The 23,871-nt window shown below is 50.4% G+C and overlaps 1 protein-coding gene across 1 annotated transcript; it reads left to right on the top strand.

The window, feature by feature from the left end:
- Positions 1 to 12: 12 nt before the first annotated feature.
- Positions 13 to 22,568, top strand: CASQ1 (calsequestrin 1). The gene is made up of 11 exons (XM_035098250.2): positions 13 to 722; positions 7,533 to 7,617; positions 8,707 to 8,807; positions 9,474 to 9,585; positions 13,617 to 13,690; positions 13,981 to 14,111; positions 16,885 to 16,930; positions 18,352 to 18,406; positions 19,142 to 19,242; positions 19,488 to 19,562; positions 21,294 to 22,568. Exons 1-11 carry the CDS (start codon positions 480 to 482, stop codon positions 21,453 to 21,455), a joined length of 1,185 nt encoding a protein of 394 aa, XP_034954141.1. The 5' UTR covers positions 13 to 479; the 3' UTR covers positions 21,456 to 22,568.
- The last annotated feature ends 1,303 nt before the right edge of the window (positions 22,569 to 23,871 follow it).

The raw sequence follows: 23,871 nt of genomic DNA, 5'->3' as shown, positions 1-23,871 counted from the left end.
TGTCTCTTGCGGGCAGTGCCAAATGCCTGGGGATAAGACAGCCCTCCATCTCCGGGGCACCTCCCCTCCCGGCTGCTTTTATGGGCTGCCCGTTGGTCCCTGCCTTTGCTTTTGACACCCCTCGCCCCTCGGAGAGGTTGTCGCCACCCTGACGGAGCAAGGGCCCCCCTCGGCCAACTCTCCGGGCTGCCTGCCTGTGTCAGCAAAGAACCCAGACGTCCTTGCCCCCCGGAGCCCCCTGCCCTGACAGCTGCCTTAAAGGCAAAGGCGGGAGAGGGGGAGGAAGGGAGGAAGAGGAGGAGAAGAGGGCCACCTCTCCTTGCACAGCCATCTTCCAGGGGTCAGGTTGACTTTCTGCATTGCCAGGGGAAGGACGAAGGACCACTGCCCCCGGAGAGCCCAGAGGGACGTCTCTGCTATTCAATCTCCTTCTCTCCTCCTTCAGTTTGGGGCTTCCTCTCCCGGGAAGGTCAAGCAGGATGAAGTGGCTCGGGGTAGCCCTCGTGGCCTTGCTGCTGGCCGCTTTTGGCCCGCTGGGCCGGGGCGATGACGGGCTGGATTTCCCCGAGTACGATGGCATCGACCGGGTCATCGACGTCAACGCCAAGAACTACAAGAACGTCTTGAAGAAGTACGAGATCCTGGCTCTGCTGTACCACGAGCCCATCGGGGACGACAAGGCATCCCAGAAGCAGTTTGAGCTGGAGGAGCTGATCTTGGAGGTAACGACCAGGGATGTGCTGGAGGGAGGCGGCTGGCAGGGGGACACAGATGTCCCCCCCCCCAGGAAACTCTTGTCCCAAAACAGCCATTTAGCAAGGAAGGGCAGCAGGCAACTCAGGTTATGGAAACGGGTGAGGTCAAGGAATTTCAGGAGCTTGGAGAACTCTGTGATTCCATATCTGTGAATCTATGGCTTGGGTGGTGCAAGTGCTGGGTGGCAAAGGGGCAGATGTCCCGGGGGTATTATATTGGGGGGGTCCCCATGCTGTAGATCGTGGGGGAGGCTACCCAAAAGCAACAGCATTCAGCTGGTTTGCTGAGTCCTCTGATTCTGCAGGAATTTTGCACCACCTGCCGTGTTATGTGGGAATTTCTACCACGACAAAACCCAGCCTTCTCCTCTCCCCCCCGCTCCCTCCCCAAACCCCAATGATGGGTGGGATGCAACCCCTCCTTCTCTGATCCTTTCCCTGAATCCGTCTCAGGGGAGGAGCGTGGATGTGTGGAAGGAGTTGCAAGATCAGGGGAATGGGCAAAGAGGGACTGTCCCTCGTGCTCGGCTAAACTTTTGGGCTGGTTGTTGCTGGGGCTGTGATGCTGGCGTCCGTGGAACTCCACTGCCTGACCCACCTTGCAAGGTTGTTGTTGGGGGGATTCCATGAGGAAGATGGAGAACCACACAGGCCACCTTGAGCTCCTTGGAGAGAAAATGATGGGATACAAATGCAATAAATATATACTCATAAACCTGGGTCAATCCAGCAAGGGGGTTCTCTTCATTGTGTGTCTGCCTTGTGAATGGAAGGCAGGGGCAGAAAACCTCTTTATTATTATTATTATTTCATAAGATTTATATGCTGTTTCATGGGTTTTGTTTTTTTTTAAAAAAAGAAAATGCTCAGACAATCCTGACGACTGTTTGCCCTCTGCAACCTGTCCAAGCTTAGGGCTACAACTTCACGTGCGATACACAAGCATGTCCACCACGTGCGCTGCTGCAATCGCACCTCTGTGCAAATCTGGGGTGCAGAACCAGGCGAAAGAGATTGCCTCCCCCCAGGCCCAGATCTGCAAAAGCCTGCTCAGGGCTGCATCCCCCTATCCCAGACAGAGCGCCATGCACTTCTCTCCCAAGAGACGAGAGCAACAGCCGGGGCTAAAATTGCCATCTCCTTAATTGGCGCCTTCGGAGGGCTGCAAGAACCTTCTCCTCCTCCTCCTCTCCAGAAAGGCAGCCCTGGAATAGTTTCCTTAGGAATCTTGCCTGGGGGGCAGGAAAGCAGGGAGGGGCTGAGGCCAAGGGCTGCCCAGGGAAGGGGCTGCAGAGGCAGCCAGCGCAGGTCAGTGGAACTTTCTAAAAATGGCCCCAAGGAAGGAGGAGGGAGAACAAGACACATTTCAGAGATGGTCTCCATTCGGGAAGCGTCATTTTGGCATTCCTCAGACTGCAGCAACTTAGCGGGGGGGGGGGCGTGAAGGTGTTGGGTGACCCAAGGAGGGAGGGGTGGGGTGAGAAAAGGAGGTCAGTCAGAAGTGGGGACACTTAGGAACAGGAAACTGCGGGCAATCTGGTCTGCCGTGCAGCTGGAAGGGATCGGAAGGGTCTGGCTTAGTTTTGCAATAATGGGCCATTTAGAGACAGAGGGGGAATTCAATTAGGTGCCCATTTAATTCAGTTTCTCAACTGAATTCTCAGTTGTCAATTCACAACCTGAAAAGAAAGCGTCATATTGGAATTCGCACTGCTCTGAATTTTGCAACGGGTTTTTTCCAGCGAAGCAATGGTTCTGAAAACCACATTGACTGGGGTAAAAACCAGAGGAAGAAACGCAGAGAGCTAGTGTGGTGTAGGGGTTAAACAGCTAGATGAAGACCTGGCAGGGTTCAAATCCCCTCAGTCAGGAAGCTCCCTGGGTGACCTTAGGACAATCACAGTCTCTCAGCCGAACCTTCCTCACAGGGTTGTTGTGAGGATAAAATGGAGTGGGGACAGCTATGTACACCCCCTTGAGCTCCTTGGAGGAAAGGTGGGATAATGATAATGATAATAATAACAATAGTAATAATAGTATGCTGCAGAAATTCACACTGAAATTGGGGTGAATTTTCAGAAATTCTTTTTATTTTATTTTTTAAATGACATACGGAGGAGGAAATGTGAGGAACAGAAATTAAAACGAGAGAAAAATGAAAAAGTTATAAAAACCAAAACTGACAAGCTGCAACACCACCACTTAGTGCTGTTTTGTAATCCCCAAGTGAAAAGGATGACCACTTAAGACGTCACCCCCCTCCCCCAAAAAAGGAATAAAAACTACACAGATTTGCATCCAATGTGCATATGCTAATGTAGCTATAATTGCTATAATTTAAGAGCCTGGCTGCTGCCAAAGGGCTCCATCCAGTCCAGCCTCCTCTTCTCACGGTGGTCAACGAAATGCCTCAATGGGAAACCCACAAGCAGGGTCCGAGCGCAAGAGCAGCTCTCCCCTCCTGTGGCTTCCAGAAGCTGGCATTCAGAAGCATCGCTGCCTCTGACCATGGGGAGCAGACCAGAAGCAACCGGTGGCCCTCTCCTCCTCCATGAATTCCTCCATTACTCTTTTAAAGCCATCCAAGTTGGTGGCCATCCTTGTCTCCTGTGGCAGGGAGTTCCACAGTTTAACTCTGTGCTGCCTGAAGGAGGACTTCCTTTAAAACTTTAATAGGGAGACAATGCACTTCAGCCCAGGGATGACAAAGGCTGCTGTCCAACTGCTGATCCGGGTTGAGGAGCAACATCAAGGAAAACACACACACACATACAGCTGTTCCCTTTCTTAAGGTCCATTTATCTTTAAACGGGACTTCGACACAGCTCTTCAAAGACAGGGGTGTCCTCCGTCAAGCAGGACACAGGGCCTCCCTATCTAGGCTGCTTGGGGAGGAAGGGAAGGGTCTAAATTCATAGAATCATAGAGTCAGAAGGGACCCCAAGGGTCTTCTATTCCAGCCCCCAGCCATGCACTAAATAATAATCTTGGCCACAGGGCTTTCGGCTGTACTGGCTGGGATTTTTCTTCTCCCAGAGAGTCAAAGGTGCTTCGATGTATAAACCCAGGCATCCCCAAACTGCGGCCCTCCAGATGTTTTGGCCTTCAACTCCCATGATCCCTAGCTAACAGGACCAGTGGTTGGGGAAGATGGGAATTGTAGTCCAAAACAGCTGGAGGGCCGAAGTTTGGGGATGCCTGTATAAACCCAATGCTTCTGTCTCAGTCTAATCCAGGGGTCAGCAACCTTTTTCAGCTGTGGGCCGGTCCACCGTCCCTCAAACCATGTGGTGAGCTGGGCCAGACTATATAAAAGCACACATTCTACTCATGTAAAAACACCAGGCAGGCTCCACAAATAACCCAGAGGTGCATTTTAAATAAAAGGACCCATTCTACTCATGTAAAAACACATTGATTCCCAGACCGTCCTCAGGCCGGATTGAGAAGGCGATTGGGCTGCATCCGGCCCATGGGCCTTAGGTTGCCTACCCCTGGTCTTAAACCATGACCAGATTTCGAGGGTTTTTTAAACCCTGCAAAAAAAAACCCCACCAACCCTGCAGGACCTCATTCTCATTGGTTGTGAAATAAGGTGAGGTGACAGTTGTCCTTTGCCACCAGATGATGATGATTATTATTATTATTATTATTATTATTATTATTATTATTTATACCCTGTCCTCCCTGGCCAGGGCTGGGCTCAGGGTGGCTAACACCAAATATAAATTACAATAAAATGTAATACAAAACAACAACAACAAACAAACAAACAAACAAACAGTTAATTAAAATGCAGCTTAAAATGCAGCCTCATTTTAGTAGTAGCCCATAAATCAAGACCATAAAGGGAGGAAACATCAGGTGACATCTCTGATTCAGACCGGCCCCCAATGGAGCAAACAAACAGGAGAGTGATGGTTGGGAGACTTTCTGGACACACAGGCAGCAGCCCCCAGGTGGCACCAGGGAGGAACACAGTGCGAATTCTGAGCAATAGAGTTCTGATTCTCCTTCATTGCAGCTTTGGGGGACAAACAAAGGGCTAGGTGGGTCTTTTGTGGCTCACAGGCACTGGAGATCCCTGTGGCTGACATCTCCAGACAGAGGGGCATTGAGTGGCAGCCAGAGGCAGCCAGAGGTGAGGCCTAATCCCATCTGACTTCTTTGTTTATTGAGACAATTTATATACCACTTAATTGCAAAAATCTCTAAGTGCGTACAAGGGATGAAACTCAGGGGAAATGGAATTGGCTAAAATTATTAAATCAGGCTTCAGTTAAATTGCCTGACATTTTCTTTTCTAAAGTCTTCAGTAAGAACCAGAAGTTCAACAGGGAGAGTGCGCCAGTGTGACCTCGGCTAGAATTTAGTCCCACAAAGACAATTGCGGTAGCTGTGGTTCCTGCAAGGGGTCGGAATACGATTCTATGGTTCTATGAGTGCACAGGGCATCTGAGGCACAGTCTCCCCCAAGAATCACAGTGATTGGCCAAGGATGTAAGGGATCGGGTGGTCCTTGAAGTATCCTGGTGAATTAACACAAGACTCTTGAACCTGGCCTGGTCCCCTATAGGCAGCCTTCCATGGGAGCTGCATGCTGTGGGCAGACTGTCTCCCCCCACTCCAGGCGCAGCTGGGTTCCTCAGGCTTTCCGAAAGGACACCCTCTCCTCCCCTGCCCACCTTGAAGCCTTCTCCCTGCAGAGAGACATTCCAAGACAGCTTCCGAACGCCGTCATTGCTTCCATCCCTAAATATTCTCCGCTCCCTGGCACTAGCCTTCAGAGGAGAAGGACGATATTAATTCCGGCTGGGTTATTGGAGTCACCTTTAACAGGCTTCCCAGAACGAGGCCTGCAAGGTGGAGACAGATCACCTCTGCCTGGGCTCTGGACAGGGCGGATGTATTCAAGAGATGGAGATCATACAATCATGGAGTTGGGAGGTATCCCAAGGGTCATCTAGTCCAACCCCCTGCAAGGCAGGAATCACAGCTAAAGATGGCAATGCAAGCCCTGCTTAACCCCAACGAAGGAGAGTCCGCCCCCTTCTGAGAGAGGCCCTTCCACTGTCGAGATGCTCTTACCCGCAGAAAGTTCCTCCGAATGCTGAGCCCTTTCCTGTAATTTGAATCTGTTGGTTCGGGTTCCACGCTTTGTTCCTGCTATTCTTTGATTTCTTGCAGCGCTGCTGCAGGGTAAACATGAATTAATATTTTCCTAATAGACTCTCAGGGAGCCAATGTTGGCCAAAGACATTTTCTGCCTGAAGCCCAGTGCTAATAATAATAATAATAATAATAATAATAATAATAATAATAATAATAATTTATTATTTATACCCCGCCCATCTGGCCAGGTTCCCCCAGCCACTCTGGGTGGCTTCCAACAAAACATTAAAATACAGAAATCCATCAAACATTAAAAGCTTCCTTGTCATGACTTGGCACTAAGTAGCTTCCTCTGCCCATCAAGTTTAGTGATGCCAACACCGGCTGGAAGCAGCTCTGCAGTGTTTCAGAAACAGGGGACATCCTACTGGATCGAGCCCAAGGGAGGCCTTCTAGCCTATCCTCCTGTCCTCATCACAGTGGCCAAATACCCCAGAGAACCTTGGAATTGAGATAGACTGCGTCTGAGACTGGAGGCTCCATCAGAACCTAAGAAGAACCCGGCTGCTGGATCAGGCCAGTGACCTGATCCTGTGCTCACCATGGCCACCCAGGTGCCTGCAGGAAACCCCCAAGCAGAAAACCCCAGTCTCAAACCCCAACCCTATAAGAATCTTTACATGGTTGCCCTTTTGGATTCCGAGCTGCCAAGCATTTGCAACATGTTCTCTCTTTGGGCGGAGGCATCTGGGATCCAACACTTACTGCCTTCAATATTTGTCAACCTTTCAGAGCTGATATTCAGCAGGATTCGATATCCAGCATTTTGTGTTTGACGATAGCTGCCTTCCCACGGAATTCAGCGTTTGAAAACGTTTGAAACCCTGACAGATTTTTATTTTATTTTATTTTATTTATTTTTTGCTAGTTGATTGCTAGTTAGTAGATATATGACATTGGACACTGTGCCTGAAAGGAAATTCCTGCTTTCCTTTTGAAAACAGGGGTTGAAACCAAACAACCAAATAACCATGTGCAGAGTGTGTTTTGCGCATCCCTGGGTAACGAGCCCCTCCAGCCAAAACACACATGTGGGGCAGCCTGTGAGGCTTCCGAGTCAAGTGGTATGCGGCTGCCTGACTCCCTGAGCCCCAGAACCTGCCTGTTGAGAGCTTAAGCTCCCTGAGGAAGATGGACTTGGCAAGGCCAATCCATTTGCCGGAAGGGTGTCCTGCCTAGCTTCACAGCAAAGGCCCCAGCCTCTCCCCTTTTCAGAAATTACCAGTGACTCTCGGATTTTGTTGAATTCGCTAAAAAGCTTTACGTAATTGCATTTTGAATAAATGTGTAGTTAATTGTGATTGTCTTGAATTCTATTCTGTTTACCTTCCTTAGCGGCTTGTGCAAACTGCTCCTTTTAAAGGGTAGGGTTGGGGGATTTTTGGAATGAGTTCATGGGACCAAAAGGACAGATTTGGACCCTCTGAAAAGCAGCAGCTTCCACAGCTCGCAAGGATGGCAAAAGTCCAAAAGGGCGGCAAGTTTTCCTGCAAAAAGCCTTTCCCTCCAGCGTCCGGGAGCTTGTTCATTCCCATCTTCTCCCTCTTCTCTCTCTCTTTCTCTCTCGATTCGTCTGCCTGCCCTCCTGTTGACTCTTTCTCCTAGTTAGCAGCCCAAGTCCTGGAAGATAAAGGCGTGGGGTTTGGCCTGGTGGACTCAGAGAAGGATGCAGCGGTGGCCAAGAAATTAGGTAAGTGCCTGGCAGGGAGGGTGGGCTGCAAGGTGCTGCTGGAAAGCAGGTTGAGGTGGTGGGCTGGGTGCGGGGAGGTTTGCTGCGGACCAAAAGGGCGTCTGGCTACCTTTTCCTCCAGGAGGGCAGCCTTTTCTACACTTTCCAGATTGGAGAAACAACATCAGCAACAGGCTGACAACCGGGGGGAGAAAGGGGGTGAAGCAGGAAGAGCCATAGCTCAGTGCTAGAGCAGCTGTTCTGCATGTAGAACATCCTGGGTTCAATTCTGAACAGCATCTCCAGGTAGAAATCCCTGGTCCGTGCAGACAATCCTGAGCTGGGCAGCCACACCTGTCTCCTCTGAGTATTAATCTCCGGGTGGTGCTGGGGAAGAGCGCCTGCCTGGAAACCCCGGGAGGTGCTGCCAGGCAGTGTAAGCTGTACTGAGCTAGAGGAGCCATGGGGCTGGCTGGCAGGAGAAGGCAGGTTCCTGTGAAATGTCAGTGGTATGCCAACCACCAGGGGGCGGCAGAAGCTCAGATATCCCTGCAGAATACCTTGAGCCATTCATATACAGTACTAAACGACTAAACAACAACAACTTATAAACAGGATTCTTGCTGCTTTATGGAATTAGAGAGATGAGTCCCCGACCCAGAGGTGGCTGTCAGCTTCAAGCAGTCCTTGCCAAGCTGGCGTCCCGCAGATGTTTTGGACTACAACTCCCATCAGCATCTGCAGCGCCTGATTTATGGCGCAGTTCCCCAAACAGAAAACAAAATTGAGATGATCCAAAATTGAGAAGATCCATTTTGGCTCAAGGGCGCCATATTACCACAGATTACTCCCAAGCCCCTGGGCTGATGGGAATTGTAGTTCAGAAGTTTTAGAGGGAGCTGGGTGGGCAAAGACTGGCCTAGAGTATGTGTCCCCATGGTATATGCAAGGTTGAATAGCCCCCCCTTGGCCCCCAGCTCCTCTCTCTCCCTTTCTCTCTCTCTCTCCTCTGCCCCCTATATCTTACAGCAGGGGGTTGGGCTAGATGGCCATTGGGGGTCCCTTCTCAAGCAACAGTTCTGTGATTCTATGTCTGTCTCCCCTGTGCAGGCCTGGGGGAAGAAGACAGTGTGTATGTGTTCAAGGATGATGAAATCATCGAGTACGACGGGGAGTTTAGTGCCGACACTTTGGTGGAGTTCATCCTCGATGTAAGTCCTGAGCCTCCTCTTGCCCTGCTTTGCCCCACGGCCTGTCCATATTGGCTGAAATGCCCCCCTGCCTCTCAACGCCTGGGGGGCTAGGGAGTCCTGCTCGCCTGGGTCAGGGGTGGAAAGGAGTGTTTGTGTGTGGACAGAACCCTAGAATTATTTGCGTGGCTGGAGCATAACTCCCTGGCTATGCACACTTTGGCCTCCAAGCCTGCCCACTGCTGGCCCCTGGAGGGTTGGTCATGAAGGAATGCGGCCCTTGAGCCCCCAAAAGGCTCCCCACCCCACTGCAAAGCCTTAAACGGCTTGATCGCTGAACAAGTCCACCCTCCCTGTAGGAACTAGCCAAGTTCTGAAATTGACTTTGAGGGGGACCCTGCTTTGTGGGTGGGGGGGGCAGTGGGTTGCTGGGGAGCAGCCTTCCAAAGATGGCCTGCCTCTCTTGCTCCATCGCTAAAGTCACAGCACTCGGATCATTTGGATAAAAAATGCTCTGGTCTGTTGGACACTGGAACAAACAGCCTTGGAAGGTCAAGGGGTGGGTTTTATTTCAATACAGGGGGTTGGACTAGATGACCCTGGGTATCCCTTCCAACCATGATTCTGTGATTTTGGTGCTGTGATGCCAACGGCCTGATCCTTCCCTTTCTCCTTCTCTTTCTCCAGGTGATGGAAGACCCAGTGGAGTTCATTGAAGGGGAACGTGAACTCCAGGCGTTTGAGAATGTTGAAGACGAGCCCAAATTGATTGGCTACTTCAAGAACGAAGACTCGGAACGTAGGTGCCTCTTTGGGCCAATGGGAAGGGGGGTGCTGGTCCCCCCAAGAGGCTCTGCTGAAATGCACCCCCCCCAACACAAACACAAGCACACATGTACAAGCACTGGACAGCTCTACCAGTTGGACTGTGCAGGCAGGCCATCTCGGTTGTGGTGGCAGGAGATGGAGGCAGAAATGCTTCTGAATCTCAGCTGCTGTGAGCCAGAGGAGAGGAAGAGAGTTCTTGTGCTTTAATCCTGCCTTTGGGTTATCCATAATGGACATCTTCTTGGCCAATGTGAGGCCAGGGTCCTTTGGCCTGATCCAGCAACCGGGCTCTGCTTATGTTCCTATGGGGCCTCCAGGTCCAGAGGCAGTCTATCTCGATTCCTAGGTTCTCGGGGGCATTTGCCATTTTCAACAGGTAGACTGCAACTGGTCCTGGAGGCACCACATGGCTGTATCTGCCCCCTAGCCACGGACAGATCAAGCTTCTCAAAGCACAGCCAGATCTCATCATAATGTCAGCCTTGCCAGTCACACAGAAAGTCAGCTGTCCAAGACATTATTATATTTATCTATTAAACCAATTAGTGACTTCTCCCCGCTACCCTCAAAAAAGTAACTCAATATGGCTTACAACCATGAGATGAATCTGGCTGCTGGAACAGAGCCTAAGGGGAGGGGCATCTCGTCCCACAGGACAGTGGCCAACCAGGTGCCCCAAATGCAAGCAGCACCTGAGCGCAAGAGTGGGAAGGGACCAAAGGGTCATCTAGTCCACCCCCCTGCTGCAATGCAGGAATCTCTGCTAAAGCATCCCCAACAGGTGGCCATCCGACCTCTGCTTCATACCCTCCAACATTTCTCCAATAAAAATAGGGACAGCGGGACATTCCAGGATCAAATCAGAAACCGGGATGGTTTCTCTAAATCAGGGACGTCGCTGGAAAATAGGGACACTGGGAGGGTCTGCTGCTTAAAGGCCTCCAGTGAAGGAGATTCTGCCACCTTCCGAGGGAGTCTGCTCCACTGCTCCAAGGGAGACTGCCCCTGCTCCACCATTACAGATCTATCCGTCTCTTGGTTCTGCTCCTGTGGGTTTTCTCTGGGAGAGACACAGCCCGGAACGAAACACACAGTGCTGCACATCCACCGTGTTGCTGTGATGGAAAGGAGTGGAACAGAAAGGAGTTCTGTTTTTAAGAAACAGAACGCAGCCCGGAGTTAAAAGTTTGCAGATTTGCACTGATGCCTCGTGTGCTCCCAGACAGCTCCCGTCAGCCCCCCCCCCGTCTCCCACCAATCCCTGCTTCGGGGCCGGAAGCCCCAACCAGCTGACACCCGCATTAAACCAGCTTAACATGTCAGCCCTGTGACCCATCACAGCTCAGCAGCAGAGGGAGAAGCAGCCGCTCTCTCGCCTGGGCGGCAGGCCTGGTGTGCGACTGGGGACACAGGGCTGCCCTTGAGGGCCTGGTCTGGGGGCAAAGCTCTGTGGCTGGACGGCTGATGGTGACAGGCAATTGCAGGACTTGAGAACTGGGAGGGACCCCAAGGGCCATCTAGTCCAGCCACCAGCAATGCAGCAATCCAGTGCTCCAAAAACTGCCCTGCCTGCCTGCCTGCCTGCTGCTCAGCTGGGCTCAAGGTTCTTGCATTAATTCAAAGTTTGGGTCCAGGATGCTTCAAGGACTGCCTGCTCCAGGGGTTCCCAAGTCTTTGGGGGAAACTCCCTGCAATGTCCTATAAACTCACCCCCAGTCCCCCCCCCACTACCCTATAAGAAGCATTATTCAGAACAGCGGATTGCATGTCCCACTAAGGCAGTGGTTTTAACCAGTGTGCCGTGGTACCCTGGGGGGCTTTGAATGGTGGGCAGGTGTGCCGGAGGCAACATTGACCTCTGTCCCTCTTTCCTCCTCTCCCCTCCCTCCCTCCTCTGACGCCTTCTTGCGTCTCTGCCTCCTAAAGACCTACACAGCTGTTTTTTCCCCCCCAGGCGAATAGTGCCTCTGGGGCTGGCCAGGGGCTGCTTCCCAGGCCCCTGTGGGACAGTGTGAGGAGGCATCTCTCTTTGGGGCGGGGGCCAGAGGACTCCCAAGGAGAGGGGAGAGAAGGCAGAGGGAACCCTCCACAAGGGAGGGTGTTCAGAAAAGGGTGAGGGGCTGCCAGCTCTGCAGGCCAGGGGGGAGCTAACTGGGCTCCTGAGCCCCACAGGGGGGCTACAGAAAGAACGCAGTGGGTCAAGGGAGCCGTGGACTCAAAAAGGTTGAAAACCACTGCACTAAGGTAATAACACAGTAAAATTCAGCAATCAATTGTACATTTATTCAAAACCCGATTCAAATGATTTAATTTGCAAAATGGATGGACTGGGTCCTGTGAGGCCAGCTTTCCAAAGTCTGAGAGTCATTTAAACCTCCAGTAACACCCCCCACCCCACTGGCTCTTAGCTCCCCCCACAGGTAATCCCACTCCCAGGTTCTTAAGGGTATTTGGCTACTATGGATGCTGGACTAGAGGGGTGATTGCAGGGGGCTGGACAAGAGGACCCCTGGGGGCCCTTCCAACTCTATGATGCTACAATGGCCTGATCGACTTATGTTCTGATCATAGATATTAATAATAATATCAGCCAAAAGCAGGCAGGATCCCCTCGCTCACACACACACCATAGCAACCTTTCAGCCTTTGCCACCCCGGAAACAAGGGGCTGATCCCATTTGTTGTTGTTGTTTAGTCGTTTAGTCGTGTCCGACTCTTCGTGACCCCATGGACCAGAGCACGCCAGGCACTCCTGACTTCCACTGCCTCCCACAGTTTGGTCAGACTCATGTTCGTAGCTTCGAGAACACTGTCCAGCCATCTCATCCTCTGTCGTCCCCTTCTCCTTGTGCCCTCCATCTTTCCCAAAATCAGGGTCTTATCCAGGGAGTCTTCTCTTCTCCTGAGGTGGCCAAAGTATTGGAGCCTCAGCTTCAGGATCTGTCCTTCAGGGCTGATTTCCTTCAGAATAGATAGGTTTGATCTTCTTGCAGTCCATGGGACTCTCAAGAGTCTCCTCCAGCACCAGAATTCAAAAGCATCCATTCTTCGGCGATCAGCCTTCTTTATGGTCCAGCTCTCACTTCCATACATCACTACTGGGAAAACCATAGGTTTAACTATACGGACCTTTGTCGGCAACGTGATGTCTCTGCTTTTTAAGATGCTGTCTAGGTTTGTCATTGCTTTTCTCCCAAGAAGCAGGCGTCTTTTAATTTCGTGACTGTTGTCACCATCTGCAGTGATCAAGGAGCCCAAGAAAGTAAAATCTCTCACTGCCTCCATTTCTTCCCCTTCTATTTGCCAGGAGGTGATGGGACCAGTGGCCATGATCTTGGTTTTTTTGATGTTTAGCTTCAGACCATATTTTGCGCTCTCCTCTTTCACCCTCATTAAAAGGTTATTTAATTCCTCTTCACTGTCTGCCGTCAAGGTTGTGTCATCTGCATATCGGAGGTTGTTGATATTTCTTCCAGAAATCTTAATTCCGGCTTGGGATTCATCCAGTCCAGCCTTTCACATGATGAATTCTGCATATAAGTTAGAGAAGCAGGGAGACAATATACAGCCTTGTCGTACTCTTTTCCCAATTTTGAACCAATCAGTTGTTCCATATCCAGTTCTAACTGTAGCTTCTTGTCCCACATAGAGATTTCTCAGGAGACAGATGAGGTGATACCAGCAAGTTTGGAAAGCTCTGCAGTGGCCAGAGGATTGGAGAAGATCAGTCTACACCCCAGTCCCAAAGAAGGGCAGTGCCAAAGAATGCTCCAACTACCGCACAATTGCGCTCATTTCGCACGCTAGCAAGGTTATGCTTAAAATTCTACAAGGCAGGCTTAAGCAGTATGTGGACCGAGAACTCCCAGAAGTGCAAGCTGGATTTCGAAGGGGCAGAGGAACCAGAGACCAAATTGCAAACAGGCACTGGATTATGTAGAAAGCTAGAGAGTTCCAGGAAAACATCTACTTCTGCTGATCCCGTTATTTCCCCCTTTCCAGATTTCAAGGCCTACGAAGACGCGGCTGAGGAGTTTCACCCATACATCGATTTCTATGCCACCTTTGACAGCAAGGTACGTAGCTAGCAACAAACACCATCTTGCTTTTGCAGACAGCAGGGGCAGCAAAGGATGGGGCAGGAAACTTGTGTTGAAAGGAAGCTTGCAAGTTGGGGGGGGCATTGTGGCATGAGAAGTTGTGGGGGGGGGCAGTTTGCAAGTTTCAAAACAGGAGCAGCCAACCCACCTGAGAAACTGATTCCTGCATTGCAAAGGGTTGAGGTAGATGACCTCTGGGGACCCCTCCCGACTCTGCAATTCTAGGATTCCACCCCTTCTGATGCTCCTCTCTCTCCCCATTGCAGGTTGCAAAGAAGTTGTCCCTGAAACTAAACGAGATCGACTACTATGAGCCTTTCATGGACGAACCAGTCACCATCCCAGATAAACCAAACAGCGAGGAAGAAATTGTCCAGTTTTTGGAGGAGCACAAGAGGTGAAGAGAAAATGAGGAGGGGGGAGGGGGCATTGGAGGAGGAGGAGCCCCCCCATCTGCCTTCCTGGCTCTAGACAGAGGCACACACAAGCACGCACATGCATGCGCGCGCGCGCACACACACACACACTCCCCACTGAAACAGGCAATTCTTGCTCTTTCTCCCGGCTGACTGCTGTGGATGGAGAGGAGAGTCATCCGTTGCCATGGCAGCAGCAACACCAAAGTCCTTCTCCTGCTGCCATGGCAACCGCACATTTATTGGCTGAGATTCCAAACCCCAAACAGAGAAGTCTTTGCAAACAGGGGCTGGGCTGCAGGGGGGGGAGATGCGTTTTACGGGGGGGGGTGGCATTGCTGTCCATCAGAAGCATCCCCCAGCCAGGCCTCTTGCAGTCAACACTGGCTGGCAGCAGCAGTCAGGCGGGGAGGGGGGCCAGTCCCAGTCCTCCTTGGAGATGCTGTCAGGAATTGAGCTACTGGGCTGGCTGCTGAACTGCAGCATCGATGAGGCGTCGTCCTTGGGGTCCCCTGAGGACAGCCGGCTGGTTTCTGGAGCTCAGGAAACAGGTTGCACCTGCAGCTCTGGCGCCCAGCGGAGGTTCCTGTCCTGAGCTACAGTTCCTGCACTGCACGACCCTTGGGGTCCCTTCCATCCTGCAATTCTGCGAGAGGAATAGCCCAGGGCTAAAGGGGAATAAGGCAAAATGGCGATCAGTTGCCCTGGGGGGTGTTTCAGAAGCCCTAGGAAAAGCCAAAGACCTAGGAGAAAGATCCTCCCTCAAATCACCCCCTCTCTTCCCCCTAACTGCCATCCCCACCACCGCCAGAGCACTTATGGGGAGGCATACGCCCCACCCAACCTCCCCTCTGCTCTGCTGCAGATGTTTCCGCTGACCCTAATCCCCTGGGATTAACCGGGAGGTTTCCTAACCCCAATCCCTCTCCTTCTCTCTCTCCCTCTCAAACCTGGCACAAACAAGGAGCATTTTGTGGCATAAACACCCTTCTCTGTCCTGGGGAGGGAAAGGGGCTGTCTCTCACTTTTGGGGAAGCAGGCCCTGCACCCCTTTCCCCCTCCTCATCTTGGGGGTCCTGTTGGTGTGCTTCATGCCCCTGTTTCTCATGCACTCCCCCCACCACCAATGGCATCTCCATCCAGCTGCTTCTAACACTGGGCAGACGAGGGGCTGTGCGGTTGCTATGGCAGCCTGGCCTTTGCGATTCGCTCACGGGACCGGATTAGGCCTGTTTTGCACGGGGGATGCTTCTCTGCCTCTCTCTTGCTCTCATCCCTGGCATTATCCCTGAACCTCGCTCTGACCCCAAACTGACTCCCCCCCCCCCGGCTACCTGCGTCAAAAGGATTTGCTCAGACTTTTAAGGCTGCATACTCACCCAAATGCATTTTAAAAGCACATTTTGCAGATACAGTATGGGGTCTTTTGTGAGAATATAAGAAGAGGCTGGCTGCTGGATCAGGCCAAAGGGGGCCCATCTAGTCCAGCCTCCTGTTCTCACTGTGGCAAACTAGATGCCCTAAAGGGAAATCCGGAAGCAGGACCCAAACACAGGAGGAACTCTCCCCTCCTGCGATTTCCAACAACTTGTACTCAGAAGTATCGCTGCCTCTGACTGTAGAGGCAGAGCAGAGCCATCCTGGCCAGGAGCCACAAATAGTCTCCTCCTCCATAAATTTGTCTCATCCTCTTTTAAAGCCATCCAGATTGGTGGCCATTGCTGCCTCCAGTGGGAGGGAGTTCCACAGTTTAACTATGTGCAGCGTGAAGAAGGACTTCCTTTTATCAGTTCTGAATCTTCCAACACTCAGCCCCCACTGAGCACTGGTGTTATGGGGGGGAGAGAGAAACTCCCTTCTCATCCACTTTCTCCAAGTCACGTATAGAATCATAGAATTGTAGGGAGTGACCCTGACGGTCATCTAGTCCAGGGATAGGGAAACTAAGGCCTGGGGGCCAGATGCGGCCCAATCACCTTCTCAATTCAGCCCGCAGATGGTCCAGGAATCAGTGTGTTTTTACATGAGTAGAATGTGTGCTTTTATTTAAAATGCATCTCTGGGTTATTTGTGGGGCATAGGAATTTGTTCATTCCCCCCCCCAAAAAAAATAGTCTGCCCCCTCACAAGGTCTTAGGGACAGTGGACCGGCCCCCTGCTGAAAAAAGTTTGCTGACCCCTGATTCTAGTCCAACCCCCTGCAATGCAATAATTTTACCAGGACTGGCCCACCCATGAGGCAAGTTGAGGCAAGAGCCTCAGGCAGCAGAATCCACAGGGGCAGCAGATCCAGCCTCCAAGGGATGTATTGCCTCCTCCTCCTCCTGCTGCTGCTGCTGCCTCCTTAGTCATTGTTCTGAATTAAGGGCTGGTGGCCTAGAGATGCAAATTGTACCAGGGAGAACCGCTGAGCTGTGGCCTCTTCTCTCCCCGCCCATGGCTGATTTTTGGCCTTCTCCAAACTCGCATGCATAGCCGCCTATCCAAACAGCTTTCCGGTCCGGCGAAGGTATTCGCCACCCACTCACAGCCCCAAGATTTTTGCTGCCATCTGCAGATTGGGTTAACTGAAAGATGAGGCTCTGACAGTTCCTTCCGATGATTAACAGGATTTTGCAAGGCAGAGTTGGAGGGGAGTTGCAGGATTTCAACAGGAGCTCCACTGAAGATCATTTGGACCGGGAGCATGAAAGGAGTTTGCGTGTGTTTCCCCCTCTTCCTCAAACTCTCTCTCCTGCCCCTCTTGTCTTATAGGCCCACACTGAGGAAACTTCAGCCAGAAAGCATGTATGAGACTTGGGTACGTCTAGGGGAAGCCGGGGGGGGGGAGGGCAGGAGGGGAGAAAGAGGAACACCTCTGGAATTCTCTGCATCCAAACCTCTCCCTGGATTTGGGGGTTTCAAATTTCCTGGAGTGCTTCTGCAGATGTGTTGCTGATGCACCTCACACACACACACCCCATATTAGCTGGAAGCAGAAATAATTGAGAGGATTTCACACAGCATTTATATCATGCAGCAATGCCCTTCCCTGTGGCCAAGATCTTTCTAATAATGTCTACTCACAAGTATAAACAGAACTGTTTTTCTATTAAGGAATAGGGTGGAATTGAGCAAGACATATGAGTGATTAAGTATTCCACTAGCTACCTAACTCCCCCCTAGGTGACAAAATGGACATGGGGCAATTCAGAGAAAATATTTTCAAGGGGAAATTGACCACTAATCCCCCAGCCAGTACAAATGCCAAACTTTCTTTGCTTTTATAATTTTATGATGATTTTAATGATTTCATTGTATGGCCCCATGCTATTTGTTTAATGAGCTGGAAATTTAGAAATACCAAGATGTCTCTTTTCGTGACTTTTGTTCTCTCTGTGTGTGTGCCTTTCTTCCGCTGCTACACTACCAAGGTACATTGATAAAACACGGTGATCTCGAGGCCATTGTAAGTGAGATCCCTGCAGCCTCGTTCATTCAGAAAAACGTATACCTTGCCACCCCACCCAGCTATTCACAAAGACACACCAAACGGCCTCGCCATAAATAATTCACCCAGGTGCAAACAGCACAAGAAGCAGCAACTTTTGTGCAAACTGATACTGCTGTGTTGCCCAGATGAAAATGACCAACTTCTTTTTGTTTTGAACTCAAGGATGTTTGTTCCAGCTCTCCCTTTGCCCTATGGACGTAGGTGACAAAACCTTCCCGAAGGTTGTCATCAAGTTGCAGATGTGTCCCTCAAAAAATCTCCTTGCCCTGTTGGTGTAGGAAAGTGCCCTTCATCAAGGAGTTCTCCTGCGAAGGAGAGCTGTACTTGAGAGTCACTGTGAAGAGCACTGAGTGGCTAGTGCCTGGGATGTCACCGATTACTATGCATGCTCCTGCCCAGCTTGCGTTCCTTGCAACAGGACTTGCGCCATGGGGCCTCGTGGTTAGTGTCTTTACCACTGGTAAGACAGAGGCCATGAGCAGGGACGCTGGAGAATTCTGACATAGACAAAAATGGGAGCCGAAATTGCGAATGTTTGGTGGAAATTTGTCCGGCAAATATGGGAACAGAGTTTTGAGTCCTAGTTGGGATTTGAACTCTGGTCTCCCAGGTCCTCTAACCTCCACACCACATTGCCTCTTGATACAAGAACAGAAAGCTATGCTTTCTTACACCCCCTGCTAGTGAGTAACATCTCTCTCTCTTTCCCCCTCTCTTTGTCCCTCCAGGAGGATGATATGGATGGCATCCATATTGTTGCTTTTGCAGAGGAAGATGACCCTGGTGAGTTGTTGCCCCGACAGAGAATGGAGAGCAGAGCTTCATGGCCGGGGGGGGGGGCTTGCCTGCATTCCGGCATGGCACCGTCTCCATTCTCTTCCCCAATGGTTATTTTCCCATGTTTCCACATCGACAGTAACAAAAAACCCAGGAAAGGAATGTGGTAAATATTACATTAGAAGGGGGCATTCAAAACATATCATAAAAATGCATCCAAACTAACAATTGAAAGAAACAGAGGAAGAACTGATACACAAAACTTTAGCACTCATCCTACACCCTAAATTTAAAGCACTCTTATTCCACTTTAACAGTCATGGCTTCCCCCCAAAAAACCCTGTCATGTGGTGAAAGAGTACTCTAAGCCCTTGGCATGGATGTGGAAACCACAGCAGCCTTCCAAGAGAGGAAATGATTTTGATGGAGAAGTTTGATCAAATCTATCAAATGATTCTCCTGTCCGTAACTGGGGCAGATTTTGCCACGAGACTCTTTGGATTCCTGCCGTCTCTCTTTGCTGTTATCCTACTGGAGCCCCATGGATGCCACGTGGGGAGGGAGGAGCCATCTCAGCGGTTGCCTGAAACTGGGTTGAAATGGTGACTCTCTTTAGGAAGGGCAGGAGATGGGTGGGGAGGGCCTTGATTTGTGGGGGGAGGCCTTTGCACAAGAAAGCTGGCAGACAGGACACTGGCTGCCCTCTGACCTCCCTCTCTCCTCAACACTTTCTTGCCACAGATGGTTATGAGTTCCTGGAAATCCTGAAGGACGTTGCCCAAGACAACACAGACAACCCAGACCTCAGTATCATCTGGATCGACCCTGAGGACTTTCCACTGGTGAACAGGCAATTGTGCTCTTTAGCGGGGGTGGAGGCGTGGCTGCCAAGGGCGCCATGGCTTATTCTTGCTGCTATGGCTGCCACCAACGCCCCCCTAAGTTGGATTAGACCCATTTCTTGGAAGAAAGCCACTACCAATGGCCGGTGTCCCCACCACCGCTTTGTGACCCACCCACCCTCCACAAAATCTGCCTGCAAGTCTTTGTGGACCCTCATTCCCCTTTCTCTCTTTTTCTCTCTCAGCTGGTCCCCTACTGGGAGAAGACTTTCGACATTGACCTGTCCCGGCCTCAGATTGGCGTCGTCAACGTAACGGACGTAAGTGACCACGGGCACAGGAGAGACGGGCACCTCTGCCGCTCTTGCAGAGCCCAAACCGGGCTCATGCCTCTTGAGAACGCCTTGGTAGAATTTGTAGGGAAGTGTTTCTGAATTCCAAGATGGGAAATTCACCGGTTGTATGGCAAACAAGCTGTTTCTGGAAGCCCCCATCAGAAAAAAAAATCCCCAGTACGCAACGAAGCAACATTTTAAGGTTCCTGCCTTCAAGGCTGTGACTCCCAGGGCTCCCCCTCAGCCCTTCTTTCAGATAGCTCTGTTATAGACAGCGACAGAGGTCAAGACATTCATGCAGGCAGAGGCTGGGAAGTTATGGGGAAAACGTTATCTGAGAAAGAGCCCGGGAGCCACCTCAGTCACCTGCTGTATGTTTCCCTTGACACCAGGGATGAACTGGGCTGGATTTAGGTTTGATGAGGCCCTCAGCTACCTAAGGTAATGGGGCCCTTGATATGCCCAGCTGTCCTTTGTCAACAACAAATTGCCGCTGTTTTTTGTGTTGAATAGATGCTATATGGTAATATAATTTATGGACCTAATAGGTATCTAAACCCATTTGCACATGTGGGCCTGCAACCAGTTCATGCAGAATGTAGGCACCCTATATATAGAAAGGAGCAAACCAGTGATATTTGAGGGAGCAGGCTAGCAGGCAGGGCCCATAACTTACACCACAGGAGGCTACACAACACAAAACACTGTTTCTGTATGTAGGTTTTATTTTATTTGTTTTTTATCTTATAGTTTGGAAATGTACATTCAGTTATTTTTCCCTTTAATTTTTTTTGGGGGGGGGCCAAGAGAGTTTAGCTTATATGTAACTTATATGTAGCTTAAACAAAATTTAAAAATCCTTCCAGTAGCACCTTAGAGACCAACTAAGGGACCCAGGTGGCGCTGTGGTTAAACCACGGAGTCTAGGGCTTGCTGATCAGAAGGTCGGCGGTTCGAATCCCTGTGACGGGGTGAGCTCCCGTTGCTTGGTCCCAGCTCCTGCCAACCTAGCAGTTCGAAAGCACGTCAAAATGCAAGTAGATAAATAGGAACCGCTACAGCGGGAAGGTAAACGGTGTTTCCGTGCGCTGCTCTGGTTTGCCAGAAGCAGCTTTGTCATGCTGGCCACATGACCTGGAAGCTGTACGCCGGCTCCCTCGGCCAATAATGCGAGATGAGCGCGCAACCCCAGAGTCGGTCACGACTGAACCTAATGGTCAGGGGTCCCTTTACCTTTTTAAGTTTGTCATAGGTATGAGCTTTCGTGTGCACAAAAGCTCATACCTATGACAAACTTAGTTGGTCTCTAAGGTGCTACTGGAATGATTTTTTTATTTTGTTTTGACTGTGTCAGACCAGCACGGCTACCTACCTGTAACTTATATGTAGCTTGTTTAGTTTATATGTAAATCCGGCACTGGGATGAATCAAACACAAACTGTTTTGTGACTCCTGCGTTGCACGACCTCCTGGGGTGCCTTGCAATGCTATGACAAATACAAACTTTTTCACAGTCTTGGGAAAGTTCATGGGAAAGCTCAGGGGTGGGGGGGAAATCAAAACATCATAAACATTTTACCCCCAAAAAATATCCTTCACTACACCCTATATCCTTTCTTATATTCAGAACAGATAAATGTAAAATATTTAACCTGCACAGAACATCACAAATCAGTAGGATGATCTCCAGCTGAATTTTGCATTCCCCCACCCCAGGCTGACAGCATATGGCTGGAGATGGACGATGAGGATGACCTGCCCTCCACAGAGGAGTTGGAAGACTGGATTGAGGATGTGCTGGATGGAGACATCAACACAGAAGATGACGACGATGACGATGATGACGACGACGATGACGACGATGACGACGATGACTAGAGGCTCCCGTTCTTTGTGGAAGGCAGAGCCTGCCTGTGGAGGTCCACCTGTGTCACACCTGTCCCCAGAGTGTCACTCAGGGGGCCACAGGGCCTGGCGCCTCTGGCCGACACGAAATTCAACGCTTTGCCACCAGACCCTAGCAAGAACGTATTTTTATATTGATCCTATTTAAGTCAAGGGCCCCCATCCTGTACTGAACCCCACGTGTTCCCACCCTCCCCCGAGGACCCCGCTCTGCCCCCTGCCACTGTAGGGAGAAAACGGGGTGCCCCGTTTTCTCCCTACAGGGGCACCCCCTGAGCCCTCTCTCCCCTTCCCGCCTTAGGCTCGCCAGGTGTCCTTCAGGCTCTGGTCCTGAAGATGCTGCTTCTGCATGGACCATCCGTTTTCCCTGGGATGCTAAGCCCAGCTCAGATTTATGCCAGCAAGGAGCAAGGCTCTTTGCCTGTTCCTAACCCTCAGCATCCTGGTTGATCAGGGAACTTGATGGACCCCCAACTCAGCACAGGCAGAGATGTGTGTTGTCGGCCCAGTGAATTTCCCATCATGCCTCTCTCTCTGTGTGCTTCCCCTGTGACATCCACTCTGACTGCCAAGGGCTGTCCTGGCAGGGCATCTTTTCTGCCCCTGGGTGGGTGTGGGTGTGAAACCTGGGGCCTTCTGGATGCAGAGCAGATGCCTTCTTTACCATCTCTTCCCAAATGCCTTCCTCTTCCTCACACCATGACACAAAGGAATAGCTCCCGCCTTCTTTGCTAGCATCTCTCTTGGACTTTGTTAAATCTATCACTCACGTGGCTCTTGAGTTTCTGCCAGGAAACGCCTCCCCAAATCATTTCATCAGTTAAACTGAAGAAGGAGGGCAGAGATCAGCCAATAACATTTTGGGGGGGGGGAATAGAAACAAATGTAATCCTTGGGCTTTGGAGATGAATATATTTGGGCTAAAACTGTCTTGTTAATATTTCTGGAGCGGGGAGACAATCAGGGAGGGTGGGGGGGACAACCTGTTCAGCACTCGGTGGGGGTGACACAATGTACAATTTGTATATTTTTCAACAACTTTGTACAGATCAACCAAAGCGATTAAAAAAAAAAATCAAATAACAATGCTGGTGAAATATTATTTTCTGCCCACCACTGCTACCCTTCTCTCCCACCCCACAAAATTGTCATAACAATGATGGCATACCATAGCCGCCCATCAGTTATTATGGAGAGCAAGGGCTCAAAGTCCTGAAGGCAAAAAGGACGAAGGAAAGGAATTTATCCTAGATAATGCTTCTTCATAAGAAAAAGAAAAAAGAAAAAGAAACAGCATTATTCAGAACCACGGTTTGCACGACCCACTAAGGAAGATAATAACACAATAAAATTCAAAACAGAAGTGACAGTACATTTATTCAAGACCCAATTAAAATGGTTTAGTTTAATCAATTTAACAGAACTGATGAGCTGGGCCCAGTGATATTAGCTTTTCAAAGTCTGATAGTCCCCTACTCCTCCAGCAACCCACCCTGGCCTCTTAGCATCCCCCTAGGTCAAGGGGGCAATGCCACCCACTTGGGGAGCCCCTGCTCTGGTCCGAGTGCCCCTTGCGTTCGGCACCGGCTGACCCTTATGGAAAAGATAAACGCAGAGGGATCACCATCGTCAGCAAAGGCAGTTTTGTGTGCACATTGATGGGTCCATATGAATAATGTATGCTAAAGCAACGGAATATTCAGGCTCAGAGTCCCAAGTTTGCATCATGTGCTCCTTGGAAATGAAGCAACGATCCATCATTCCTACAGCACACTAAAAACTGTCTCTCGCTCACAGCAAATAAATAAATAAAACTTTATTCGCATTAGCCAATGGCCATAGCAAAAATAAAACATACCAGTATACGCAGAAAAGGAAATTTGATATAAGAGCACAATTTAAAGTCCTGAATCAGCAGTCAGTTAGTGGCCCTTATTCTGATTGCCCCTGCTATGAACCTAGCAACCTTTGCTGCTATCTGCTCATTTTGATCTGATAGAAGAAAGGACATTGTGGCAGTGGTTGAGCCCCTGGAAGATGGTCACTATGAGTGGGGTGATGATCTCGTTCCTCAGGTCTTTGTAGAGACTGCAAGACAGGAGGACATGTGCCACTGATTCAGTGCTACCAGGCGGGATCTTTTGGAATCGACCCTCAAGTACAGCGGATGGCAAAACATCCAGTCTTGCAAGTGTAAAAGCATGTCTCTATTGTGGGATAAGAAGTTTGTGCAGATATGGGGCCAGAGAATCAAAATGGAAGGGTGGAAGATGAACATACCCAGGGCAGAATTTCCTTATAGTGGCCAGGTTGTTCTGATGCTCGGTATCTTTTAGACGTTGTTGGCCAATTAGACTGTTTGCTTTGGTAGGGCCCATAGTGAGTAGGT

Source organism: Zootoca vivipara, chromosome 17 (assembly GCF_963506605.1).
Source record: "Zootoca vivipara chromosome 17, rZooViv1.1, whole genome shotgun sequence".
Lineage (NCBI taxonomy): Eukaryota > Metazoa > Chordata > Lepidosauria > Squamata > Lacertidae > Zootoca > Zootoca vivipara.
This window is presented reverse-complemented; position numbering and strand designations above follow the sequence as displayed.